The sequence below is a fragment of the Myotis yumanensis genome, unplaced genomic scaffold (genome assembly GCF_028538775.1).
Source record: "Myotis yumanensis isolate MYYU_CA2020_CCGP unplaced genomic scaffold, mMyoYum1.0.hap1 SCAF_16, whole genome shotgun sequence".
In the NCBI taxonomy this organism is placed as follows: Eukaryota; Metazoa; Chordata; class Mammalia; order Chiroptera; family Vespertilionidae; genus Myotis; species Myotis yumanensis.
Window position 1 is genome coordinate 512,312 of NW_027223767.1, and position 12,611 is coordinate 524,922.

Here is a 12,611-nt window from a genome sequence, read left to right on the forward strand (position 1 = left end):
GATGTATTTTCATTGTTACAAATGGAACATAATTAAAGCATAGTGATTAATCACAAAAACAATATGGTCTTAGACAACCCCTGTGAAAGGGTCATTCGACCCCCAAAGGGGTTGCGACCCACAGGTTGAGAACCGCTGCTCTAGAGCAACAGTGGTCCAAGCACAGGGGGCAAGTGCACGGGGCTGGGCAGGGAGGAGGGGAGGCAGGAGGAAGAGGCTGCGCCAGCCTGTGGAGCCCAGCGAGCAGCCCGAGGCCTCCCTGTGATGCCAGGGGTCTAAGGGCTCACAGGTCGCCACTCGAGGGCAGCTCAGCACCATCCATAGTCCCACTGACCCAGAAATCCCACTTCAAGAAACTCATCCCTTGGACACAACTCTCAAAGATAGAAAAAATAAAGAGCCGCCAGCATTTGGTGAGCACCTACTGTGCGCCAGGCCTGTGCTGAGCATGGAATCACAGCACATCCAATCCCTTCAGCAGCGCCAGAGGCAGGGCGCCTGAGCTCTCCATTCTACAGATGAGGACGCTGAGGCCCAGCAGGGCCTGCTCAGAACTGGACGGTGCCGCAGGCAGGTCCAGTGCAGATACTGGAGAGGCCAGGGGTCCGCGCCCCCAGGCCTGGAGCACAGGTCCTGGCTCCTGGGCCGGTGCTTCTCCTGGGAGTCAGACCCCGGCTCCCCGAACCACGGCTGTGGCCAGGACAGCCACCCGCAAGCCACTCCAGCCGAGGTGGACAGAAAGTGAGTGAAGAAGGATGGGCTTTGGCATCAGGAAGTCTGAGCCGTGGCCTGACCTTGGGCAAGCCAGACCCCCTCCATGAGCCTCAGCACCCTCCCTTGACATCATGGTGAGTGCAATGGCCTTGATCTTCAGGAGAGAAAGAGCCTAAGTCAGGGCTGTTAAGACAAAGCCAAGTTCCGAAGACAGACCTATGTGACTTCAGTAAGTCACTCCCCCACTCTAGGCCGGTGTACTCGTAAAACTCAGTGATATCGCTCTGGCCAGTGTAGCTCAGTGGTTAGAAGCGTCAGCCTGCACACCAAAGGGTCACAGGTTCGATCCCCAGCCCTGGTCAGGGCGTGTGTGGGAGGCAACCAATAGATGTGTCTCTTTCACATCAATGTTTCTCTGTCTCTGTCTCTCCCCCACCCTCCCTTCTACTCTCTCTAAAAATCAATAGAAAAAAATATCCTCAGGTGAGGGTTAACCAAAACTAAAACATAACAAACTCAGTGATACCCAAGGGGGAAAACACACCCACGCTGTGGGGTGGCCATGAGGCTAAATGAGATCCCACATATTAAATCCTGGCACCAAACGGCTTGGATCACTGGCCCCCTGGCCTTGGCCCAAAGGCCTCCGGTTACGAAGGCGAATCAATCCTCAGACCACAGGGTGGGCCCCCCGAGGACAAGGTGGGCCTCCAGACTTGAGCCCCAATTCCAGGCTTCAAGAGGCTGTGACTGGAGAGGGATGTTCCCTGAGTGACACCCAACCTTCCCAGAGCCTCAGGGGGAAGGAGCCTCCCAGTGCTGGGGCTCATGGGTGGAGTGCCCACAGGTCTCCACGGGGGGGCCAGCATGAGATCAGCCTCACTGCCCAGGCCACCTGGGCACTGCTGGGCAAAAGGGTGTAAGTGCCTTTCCTGAATTAACACATGCCATTCTTGGTTTTATTATCATCAGTATCAACACAAAATCTTACAAACGGCGGATGGAGAAACACCTGGAAAGGGTCCTGTGGTAAAACACGGACCTGCAGCTGAGGGGCAGACGGAGCGCTGAGGGGGCACCTGCGTGTCCCTGGGCCTGGCAGGTCTCCACCTCCTCACCTGCGACAGCAGCCTGAGATGGGCGTCTCATTCCCATGAGTCACAGGGGAGCCGGGACACGGCTGGATCTAGAACCAGAGCCCCCTCGAGAAGACCCCCCAGACTCACCTATCAAGGGCCCAACCACATCACCACAGGGCAACCTAGGATGGATGGCAAGCTGTGGCAATGGCTGGAGGGCACAGGTGACCAGAAGGCCAGGTCACAGACAAGCAGAAGACAGAGAGGCAGGAAACAGGGTCCGACCCGCCCCAGGACCGTCACGGCGGGTATCCTGTCCAGGCCCCCGCAGCACCACCCACCGACACCAGCAGAGCCCGCTTCCTGTACAGCCATGTCCCCGCGCCCTTGCTACTTCCCAACAGCGCCCAACCCTGCCCTGCCAGCTGGGCCCTCGGCTCGCCACTCCGCCCCTGGCTAAGACGGCCCTCTGCAGTCTGAGCTGGTGCCTCACACGTGATGCAGGGGGGCAGTCTGGCTTCAGGCCCGCTGTGCGGCCACGCACTGCCCGCCGTGAGCCGGGAGTTTCAGATTCACTTAAAGCAGCAAGAACAGCTGCAAACTCACGCTCGTGACCTCTGAGCCACGGCACCATCATGCCCGAGCAGTGTAGGTCCTGGTGTCATCCCCACGAGGCAGGGGAGGCTCCGAGGCCACCTGCTCCTGAGAAAGAGGCAGACCCGAGCCCACTGGCTGGTGGACTCGCCTCTCCCACCACCACCCGCCAGGGCTGGCCCCACGGGCCTCGATGTGGACGCGAACCCAGGGATCTGCAGAGCAGGAAGCTTAAACACGCCACATGCAAGCGAGAGCGCCATGTAAAACAAGGCAGCGGGCATCTGCGATCTTGCTCCCGGCATCTGTTGTCAGTTTGTATCAAATAATCTCATAAAGTTTCTCTGGAGGTTCGGCTGCTCCTTACACTGGCAACTACTTGGCAGAGGAGACAGTGCTGGAAGCAGCCCACCCTGCAGCCAGGACCCGGGCAGGTACCGCCGGCTCTGGGCTCCGCACCAGGTGAACCGGCTGGGCCTGTCAGAAGTCCGGCCTCCTTGCTTGAAGCAGCAGGCCGTGGCTTTACCTGAGCTGTTCTTAGAAAACCCTCGAGGCAGAGGAGGGCTGAGGTAGCCCAGGGAAAAGGGGGAATGGGTGGCTGCTTTAAATTTAGGCTTTTAACTAGAACGCCTACCGAGAGTGAGTGAAATCTTGGCTGGTTAAACGAGAGACTGAGCTCTCTTTGGCTGAGAGAGGGAGGACACTGGCTTCTCCGACCTGGACAGCCAATGGGGTGGTGACAGTGGTTAGAACCCTGAACTGGGGCGCGGCACTGGGCCAGGGGAGGTCAGCGCCGGCCCCAGAGGAGCTGGGAGGAGCCGGGGGAAGGCCAGGGAGCCCTGGGATGGGGTCACACGGAGAGGAGCCGGGCCTTGGCATCTCCGTGGGCTCGCCTAGCGATGTGCATGTCAGGGCTGGTTTTCCCTAGAAGTGTGTTTAGACTCTACAGGTCTCAAAATTAACACAGAAATCATGTCTCCCAGTGGACAAGGCCCCGACAGCGAGCCTCCCGTAGCACTGAGGTGGCTGAGCTGAGGGTCCTCGATGCTTCTACGTTGCACACACAACTAGAAAAAGTCAGCCGACATCAGACAAAATGAACGAAAAGAAACTATTAGAGGTGCATCGTCCTCCTCGCCCTCCAGGCTGCCCGTGTCCGCCCGAGTCTGACCACCGTCCTCTACGTGCTGCCGCTGCTATGCTGCCTGCCGCGCTGCTCTGCCGCCCTGGCCTGGGTCGCCTCGTGCGCCAGGTTCGCGCCTGCCAAGGCCACCCCAGCCCCAGCCCCTGCCGTGGGCCTGGGACAAGTGTCTTTCACCTTCGCCTCTCCCACACAGGCCTTCTTCAATGGTGCCAACGTCCAGCTGGTGGATGTGCCTACGCAGACAGGAGCCTTCAGTATCCTGGCAGCCCACGTGCCCACCCTGCAGGTCCTGTGGCCAGGGTTGGTTGTTGTCCATGCTGAGGATGGCACCACCTCCAAATACTTCGTTAGCAGCGGCTCGGTCACAGTGAACGCTGATTCATCAGTTCAGTTACTGGCTGGAAAGGCTGTGCCGCTGGACATGCTAGATTTGGGGGCAGCCAAGGCAAACTTGGAAAAGCACAATCGAGCTGTCAGGGCATCCAACGAGGCCATGAGTGCTGAGATCCAAATCCGAACCGAGGCCAACGAAGCCCTGGTGAAGGCTCTGGAGTAGGTGGTGCGTGCTCCTCACCAGTGTCAGCGGGGAAACCAAGGCCCAGAGTAGGACAGGGGTTGGAACCAGCTCTCATGAGTCCAGTATGAGGGTGGGGGCAACCCCTCTGGGAAGTAGCCATCCTTGCCGATGAGACCACCAGGGGGCAGCAAATTGCTAGCTTCTCCCACAGCATACCCCCTGGGCCCAGGCCTGGTGGCAGGGGTGAGCTCAGAGACCCTGCTCTGCTCTTGGGGGGGACTGTCACCTAGGGGATTGGCCTCCCACCTCCAAAGACCCCACCAACCTGACCTGCTGCCCTCCACTCTCGTGCTGTAGAGACCTCGCCTCCCTACTGCCTTCTCTGGACAGCTTGTCCCCAGTGTGCACCCCATTAAAGACCAGGGACCCCCCCAAAAAAAGAAACTATTAGAGACTGTCTCAGACTTAAACAGTCCTTCTCTTTTAACCTAAAGTAAAACTATATAAAAGAATTTCCCAAAAGAGAGAGCGCGCGCTAAAGTATTTAAATAAATGAATCAACCTATGTCTTTTAGGTGTCAAGCCAATTCTTAGGGGTATTAAAAATGGTGTTCTCGCTGAAACCGGTTTGGTTCAGTGGATAGAGCGTTGGCCTGCGGACTGAAAGGTCCCAGGTTCGATTCCGGTCAAGGGCATGTACCTGGGTTGCGGGCACATTTCCAGTGAGAGATGTGCAGGAGGCAGCTGATCCATGTTTCTCTCTCACCGATGTTTCTAACTCTCTATCTCTCTCCCTTTCTCTCTGTAAAAAATCAATAAAAATATATTTTTAAAAAAATGGTGTTCTTACTTTAAAAGGGGGAAGGTCATTTGGAACTTAACTTGCCAAGGACAGATATAAATTGTAAATTCCTCCAAAACAGAATTTGGATCTCACTGTCCTCGGCTGTGTCTGTGTGTGTGTCTATACACATGTGCTGTGAACAGAAAGCACTTTCTACCTCTGGATGACATTGTTAAATGAATGTAAAGGCAGTGCTCGTAAGATTGGGTATGCTAAAATTCTCAGAAACAGATACATGAACTCAAATACTTTTCAAATTCATGCGATCTAAGATTAATCCTTGGGAAATAAAAGCTAGCTTGTCTGTTGGTTTAAGTAAAAGACACATGTCTCTATTTGCTTGGATTTTACAAAAATAAGTCCATGTTAATAACTGACTTTGATGTCTATAAAATATGCTTCTAAAGGTTAAGAAACAACAATAACAACAAATCGTCAGGACCATGGGAAACCCAGGCAGCCGCTCCATGCTCCCCGCCGCCCGGCTCCCATTCCCGGTGTTCGCACTCCTCCGTGCCCTCGTGCGGGACTGAAGACAGAGGGAAGGACTGCTGGCTGGCGTTCCCGAGAGGAGACCAGGTGTGGTAGAAGCACTTCCAGAACATGCCCAGGAGTAACTGCCTCGTCTCAGCGAGCTCACAGGACAGAAAGGCTAAAACCCATGGACTGCCGCCTGTTATCAAGTGAAATACACTGTCCAACCTCATTGGAAGGGACCTTAGCAGGCACCTCCTCACAATGGACATCTGACACTCGCGTCTGCCTACCACGGACATCAGGCTCCTCGCGGACGTCACAGGTGGAGCCGTCCCACGACATCAACAAGGCCTGGGCAGCTGTGGCTCGGCACTGACCTCAGCACCCACTGCTTGCTCTTCCTGACCTGCCTGCTGTTATATGAGTCCTTCGTGCTTGTCCTGTGGGCTTTTCTATATAGTCCAACCGGTCACGATGACTGAACATGTGAATGTGATGCCAGATGCCAAATACCGGAAGATGAGACGGAAGGCAGACATGGGCTCGTGATTTTCACGGGTGGAAAGGACCTGGGTGGTGTTGTGCTCTTGTTTTGGGTTTGTTGTTGTTGTTGATGTTGCATGCACCTCAACTCAGATCCCACAGCTCAGTGTTGCCCCCTCCACCATGGTCAGCAAGACGAGGCCAATACCGACTTCCTAGGGATGAGCTTCCCCGCGCTGTGAGACCACAGACAGCACCCTGCGGGGAGGGGCTCCAGGGGTGTCCTCATGCTGCCCCCAGCGCTCTCCTCTGCGGCCAGCCTGGCCCTACGTCCCTCAGGACGCCTGGCACACCTGGCCTTGGTCTGGCTCTCAGAACTACTATCCCCAGTACCTCCTTCTGTTCCCCGGGCAGAGAGAGCTCTGTGAGAGTCGAGGCTCCGCACTCACCCCATTTTCCTCAGCTGGCACTGTGCCCGGCACCAGTGATGTTCTACCAACGGCGAGGCCGGCCTCGGAGGCTCCTGTCCTCCTGAGCGCCCCACCCCCAACCTCCCCTGCATGCTCCGGGAGAGGCAGACCTGTGCACCCGCTGCTCTCTGCTCCCAGAGGCCCTTCCCAAGAAGACCCAGGAGGCAACGGGAGCCCCGGCGCCAGCTTGGGGACCAGTGCGAAAGGGCCTGCACCTCTGGCTGCATTACCAGACCCTGCACCCGACCATCCACAGGTCACAGCGCTTCCAAGCCCACCGCCAGAAGGCCCAGCCCTGTGTGCTCACCACCAACAAGCGACTGCAGGAAGGAAGTCACCACAGATGCCGTTCCGTTCCTGTGACAGACGACCTGGAATCTTTATCGCCACCCTGCAAGGGAGGGTGCTCACCTCACTTCACCGAAGAGGAGACAGCGGGTCAGAGAGGCCATGTGAGGAAATCAGGAAGCAAGGGAACCAATCAGAATTGGAAGCACAGGCTCGTTCTTACCCCCCAAGCTCAGGCTCTGCCCGCCGTGCAGGCTCTCTGCAGGGAGAGGACAAACTGGCTGTGTCCGTGCTTGACACTCAGCGAGAGGAAAGTGAAAGTCTGCAGCCATCTGTGTGGCTGCCAGCAAGACCGGCAGGCGGGGTCCCCGCTCCCATTCTGCAGGGGAGGAAACTGGCCTCTCCTCACACAGGTGGGCCCAGGGGGCAGTGCAGTGAAGGCACCGACACTCCGTGGCCCGCGCCCCACAGTGAAAGGGCTGAGCTCAGCTTTGGCTGCGGCACCTTCCCTCTCCACACCCGTCTCCCCAAGCTCAGGCCGACCCGGCAGGCCTTGCTCCTCAGCCCCCAGGGCCCCCAGCAGTGCGTCTGGCCTGAGAGCCCCGAGGCCTTGCAGAGGTGCCACCACCTGCTCCTGCTCCATGAGCAAGAGGAAGCAGGGTGCTTGCCTAACAGAGGAGGCTCCCGGGCGGGGCTGGCACAGAGCCAGGAGGGGTGGGGGGTCCCCGCCCAGCCTGAGGTCCAAGAAGGGAGCCACCCCCTTGCCCAGCTCAGAGCCAGTAGCTGGCCTGCGAGGCTGGGCTCAGTCTCCCCGAGACGGCAGCACCCAGCAGGATGGCATGCCCAGCAGGTGAGTCAGTGCCCAGTGCCCGCTGACTCACCCACCGGAAGCTCCCGTGGCCCTGGCTCTGTCCCCACACAGGCAACTGAGAACTTTGCTCCCTTCAGGCCCCGGGCCAGGCTGGCTGAGAGTTTCCTGTGCGTCACACCAGGGGCGGAGGAAGTCCCCAAGGTGCCACCCTCCCGTCTTCCAACGGCTGGAAAGGCACAGGACGGGGGTGGAGGCCCCAGAACACAGGGCAGGACACAGACATGCTCCCTGCATCCTCAGTGCACCTGGCGGGGGGGGGGGGGGGGGGGGGGCCTGCATGGAGATCAACCATGGAGTGCCCGGTGGGGGCCCTCAGGGCGCGGAGGGGGAGGGGCAGGATTGTGTGGCACCAAGGACACATGTAACTAAGGCAGCAAACCAGGACCACGCAGACTGAACGTGCTCCTGCCACTGGCCCAGTGCCAGCTGCCTCTGGCTTCTGACTCCAGCCAAAGGTGGCATGTGGATGAGGAAACCCCGCAGGAAGCCGGGCCTCACACCCTCTCGGAGAACTCCGAAGGTGGAGGAGGCAGGGCGCCCCTGCAGGGCAGGCAGCTCAGAGGCCAAGTTCCCACAAGGCCAAGTGCCAGCCACACCCTGTATCTGTCAAATCCCTTTGAGGAGCCAGGAGCACCATACTAGGGCCTGTGCCCAGGAGAGGGGGCACGCAGCTCTGTGGACTCGGCCTAGCCACACACCCCAAGCTGACCTTGGTTTTGCCATCTGTCCAATGGGCGGGACGGCAGTGAGTAAGAAACGTGCCGACTGTGAAGGGCTGTGCACAAAAGAGGCATCACCTCTGGCTTAGCCGCCTCCAGGGTGGGCATGGCCTGGAGGAGACACCCGCTGGACACAGGTATGACGGGTGAGAGGAGTGTCCCCCAGCTCAGCTCAAGCACCCAGCACAGGAGGAGAGGAGCCCTGGGGAGGCCTCTGGAGAAGGCAGAACCTGAGCTCCATCTGTCACAGCTGCGACCTCGGGCCCGGCCCTGAACGCCTGAGTCTCCTCACTGTAACTGGGGCCATGAAGGCTAAATGGAAGAGCTCCTGGCACAGGGAGAAGAGCGCGGGGAATGGGAGCTTTGGGGATGTTGGTGAGGGGGCATGTAGCTTCCCCACCACCTCCTTTCACAGACCCCAGAAGGGCTGGCAGGGCCCCAGGGCCCGGGGGAAGGCCTTCTATCTAACCCACCCAGCATCCTCTGCCACCTGAACTCACACACTGGAAATTCCTCTCCAGAGGCTCAGGGAGGGCTATGCCAGGACTGAAGTCGCACAGCACCGGGATCCGCACTGCCGCCCGCAGGGCTTTCCGGTCACAGCTGCGCCTTTAACTTTGATTTGATGATGCATTCCCTGCCGGGAAGATCTGAAACGGCCGCCAACACCACTGCTCCCAACCTCTTCCTTCCGCCCAAGAAACACTGTGTCAGTGAGACACGGGGGACTGTCCTGAGTCCCCCTGCCCTGACCAAGCCAGACCTGGGCCCCGCGCTGGAGAGAAGTGTCTCATGTCCCAGTTCTCCGGGTGGAGAAGCTTCTGGCTTCCTGGATCCCGAGTTCCACACGGTCTGCAGCGCAAGTCCCTCCCAGCCACCACCCCCTCGAGTGCCTCCGGAGTTACTCACGGAGGTTGGGCAATGGTCAGGGATCCAACTCCCGCTTACGTAAGAGGCAATTACCCTGCCCACCTCCGGCTGGGCCCTGGCTCCCAGCCGCCACAGCCCCTCCTGGACTCTGCATACCCTCCCCCTGCCTGGGCCCCTCCAGGGGAAAAGAGGCCCACCCAGTGCCAGTGGCTCCCTGTCTTCCCCACCTGCAGCTCAGCCCAAGCAGAGGCAAGGCCTCGACCCCACAGGCTGAGCCCTTTCTAGAAAAAAAGGGAAAGGTCACAATGGTAATAAGACAGACGGCACAGCCACCATTCCTTCCTAAGTACCTACTGTGCACCAGACACCACGCTATGGTCTCATCGCCCACTCTTGCTTAAAACATGTTAGTATTCACTATGTCACATGATACTCCAGAGTACAGAGAAGGGAGGTGTGATTACACCCATTTTACAGATAAGGAAACTGAGGCCCAGTGACACTCCTGCTGCTGGAGGGAGGCAGCCCACTCGTTACAGCTACGTCCAGTTTGGAAATCTCCCACACAACCCAGCCTGCTGAGACACTGACATGCCAAAAACAGACGTTCCTCTTCCTGCAGAAAAATCCCCCTCTCGCCCTCCAGCTCACCCTCCCCCGCCCCCCTGCCACACACACACACATGACAAATCCTGCTGCCACGGCAGTCACCACCACCCAAAACTTTCCAGGAAGCCGGCTCCTTGGAGAAGACAAGAGCAAGCCCACTGCACAGCCAACACCCTGGGCTGGCAGCCGCCCAGCACCCCAGACAGCAGGGGCTGGGCTGGCAGCAGCCAGCTCTGTAGATCCTGGGGCCTGGGGTGGAGGGGAGCTCCCCATGCACAGAGAAGCATGCATGGCACGAGGAGGAGAGGGTTGTGGTCAGGGAGGCTGGGGAGCCAGGAGAGGTTCCCAGGGCACAGGGATGCAGGACAGGACGCAAGATGGCCAGGGACGGGTCAGTGGGGCCGAAACGGATGGCGAGAGTGGGGCAGAGGATGGGGGTTCTGGCTGGAGTATGGCCAGGGCAGCCCTCGAGGGGATGGGGAGGGGCGCAACAGTACAGCGAGATCGCCAGCAGGGAGCCCCGCTGGGGCCCGAGGGACAGCCGTCGGATCAGCCTGGACACAGCCCTGGACCCAGGAGCGGACGGGGCTGGCGCAGGAGCTGGGGCGCCAGGCTGGGCAGTTCCGTCTAAAGAAGGTCGGAGTGACGTTCCCGACCTGCCGACCTGCAGGGGTGTGGGGGGTGTGAGAGGCGATTCTGCCGGAGCCTGGGCCTGGGTGCAGAACCGAGGCCTGAATCGGGGTGCAGGGAGGCCCCAGGCCGGAGTGGGGCCGGGCCGGGCCGGTGGGATCGCGGACGCTCGGGACTCGCGCCCGGGCCGCACTGGGCGGAAGCCAGCGGCGGGCCGCGGAGCCTACCTTTGGCCGGGGGCGCGCCGGCGGGCGGGCTTGGGGCGGGCGACTCCATGGCAAGGCGGGTCCGGCGGCGGGACTAGTCCCGAGGACAATGGACTCCCCGCGGGCGGAGCAGGCGCATGGCTGCGGCCGGGCGGCCGGGGCGGAGGAGCGCGGCCGACAGAGCGAGGGAGCGGCGGCGCCGACGGCCCAGTGACAGGCGGCGCGGGAGGGGACTGTGCGGCGCCCGCGGCCGGGGCGGAAGACGCGACGCAGGACCCGCCCCCTCACACCGATGGGCCCCTCCGTCTCCAGGGCCCGGCCCCAGCCTATCAGACGCCGGCCTGGCCCTGCCTGTCAAGCACCATCCTCGCCCTCCGTTGGCCCAGAACCCGGCTCCTCCCCCTCTCACGCCCGCCAGTCACCTGGAAGCCCAGCCCCAGCCGGTCCGCCCTCCCGGGCCGGACCTCGTCCCGAGCGCGGCCGGCGGACGTCAGCCGGCTCCCTGGCCCGCTGCGCCCCGACTGCGCGCTTTGCGGACCCGCCCCGAGTGCGTCATCCGGGAACAGCCCGGCTCTCCGAGGGGGCCCGCGGGCGTGGGGAAGCGGGAAGGTAGGGTGCCGCGGACGGGGCGGGGACGGTGGTTGAAGTGCGCCCCGGAGTGCAGATCCCGACGCGGCCACTTCCTAGCTGGGGTGACCTTGGCCAGTCAGAAAACCCCGAGCCCCAATGTTCGCCTCCTGGCGCTTCGGATGAGAATGGCACTGGGCTCCCCAGGACACTCCGTACGTGTTTGACACAAACCCGGCACGGCAGGCGGCAACCACTCCTGCTTCAAACATCCGCCAGGACCTGCTCTGCATCGGCACTGTGAGCCGCGGGGATGCAGCGTGAACTCGGTGGGACCTCGTAAGAAGCCGATAGATGTATCTTTGTTCACGGTTGCGTCGCTGCTGTCCCACATTCTACACATGGGGAAACTGAGTCTGAGAGTAAGATGGCATTTCAGTGTATTTTACTCCACTCAGCAAGCCTTGAAAAGGGTCTCCTCCTGGCTGTTCCTGGGCCTTTGGTTCTCTTCCTCTCCTCTTGGGGCCTCATCAGCTCCTCTGGGTAATGGCCAGATGGGCCAGTCCTCTCCGATGATCAGTCTGGTGCTGGGATCAGGTGACTGGATGGAAAGGTACAGGCTAGTGAGGGCAGGAAGCACCTGGCAAAGGTCAGGAGGCCAGCCCTTGGCCTAGGGCAGGCATGAGTGTGTGGCCTTGCCAGGGACCTCACGTGATGGAAGCAAATTCCAACGCCCGCTGGAAACGCTTGGAGCAGGGGTGCTGACCTCTGCTTGCCCCTTTGTAAAACAGGGGTGATCCCTGCAGGCCCCACCCCACCCGTACAGTGATGGGGAGGGCCAGATAAGATAAGGGGGAGACCTTGTAATTATCCTTCCTGTGTCCCTTGCTTACCCTTTCCAGGAAGTGGGTGGAAAACCGTGAGCTATGGATGCAGACAGGTATGGGTTCAATGTCAACTCTGCCACTCACTGGAAGTCACTGAGCAGCTCCGCGCCTGTCCCGTGGGACAAGGAGGCCTCTCTGAAAGGGGTTCCTGAGCTCGGGCTGAGGAATTGCTGGCTCACAGCCGGGCCCTCACTAAATGCCCAGGAAATGTTTGTAAACACACTGCGGGCCGCCTCCTACAGGAAGCCATGCTGGCCTTCCCACTGCTGGTGTCTAGAGTGGCCCAGAGTGCTCCATCCAAATGGGCTCTGCGACCTTGGGCCTTTGCTTCCTCTCAGGACCTGCTGCTTCTCCATCTGAAGATGGGCACCAGGAGCAACTACCCTGGCAGGACTGCAAGCTGGGCCTGGTGGGCTTTCTGAGTTCAGGTTCTGCCGGCCAGTCGGACTTCCACTCCTGCCACGTTCCCCTGCCCTTCTGCTCCTGGGCCTTCCTGCTGCCCCTTGAACATACCAATCCCGGTCCTGATGCAGGGCCGCCACCCCTGCAAGCTGTCCCCTCTGCTGGAACATTTTCCCCCTACCCTCTCTCATCATCACTCCTGGGGCTGGTTCCCTGTCATCCTGCAGACCTTCTCCTACA

The 12,611-nt window shown here is 60.1% G+C and overlaps 1 protein-coding gene and 1 pseudogene across 2 annotated transcripts in view; one reads left to right on the plus strand and one right to left on the minus strand.

Moving 5' to 3' along the window:
* The window catches only part of MAP2K3 (mitogen-activated protein kinase kinase 3), a 29,486-nt gene extending 18,736 nt beyond the window's left edge, over positions 1-10,750 (minus strand). Inside the window, exon 1 of one of the 2 annotated variants that reach the window (XM_070395539.1) lies at positions 10,537-10,750. In XM_070395539.1, coding sequence (XP_070251640.1) covers positions 10,537-10,585 — 49 coding nt within the window. In that variant the 5' untranslated portion in view covers positions 10,586-10,750. Of the gene's footprint in view, positions 1-8,963; positions 9,039-10,536 lie in introns of those variants that run through there. The other variant, XM_070395540.1, reaches the window with a different exon arrangement.
* On the plus strand, positions 3,586-4,333 carry LOC138994123 (ATP synthase subunit delta, mitochondrial pseudogene; annotated as a pseudogene).
* Positions 10,751-12,611: the final 1,861 nt, after the last annotated feature.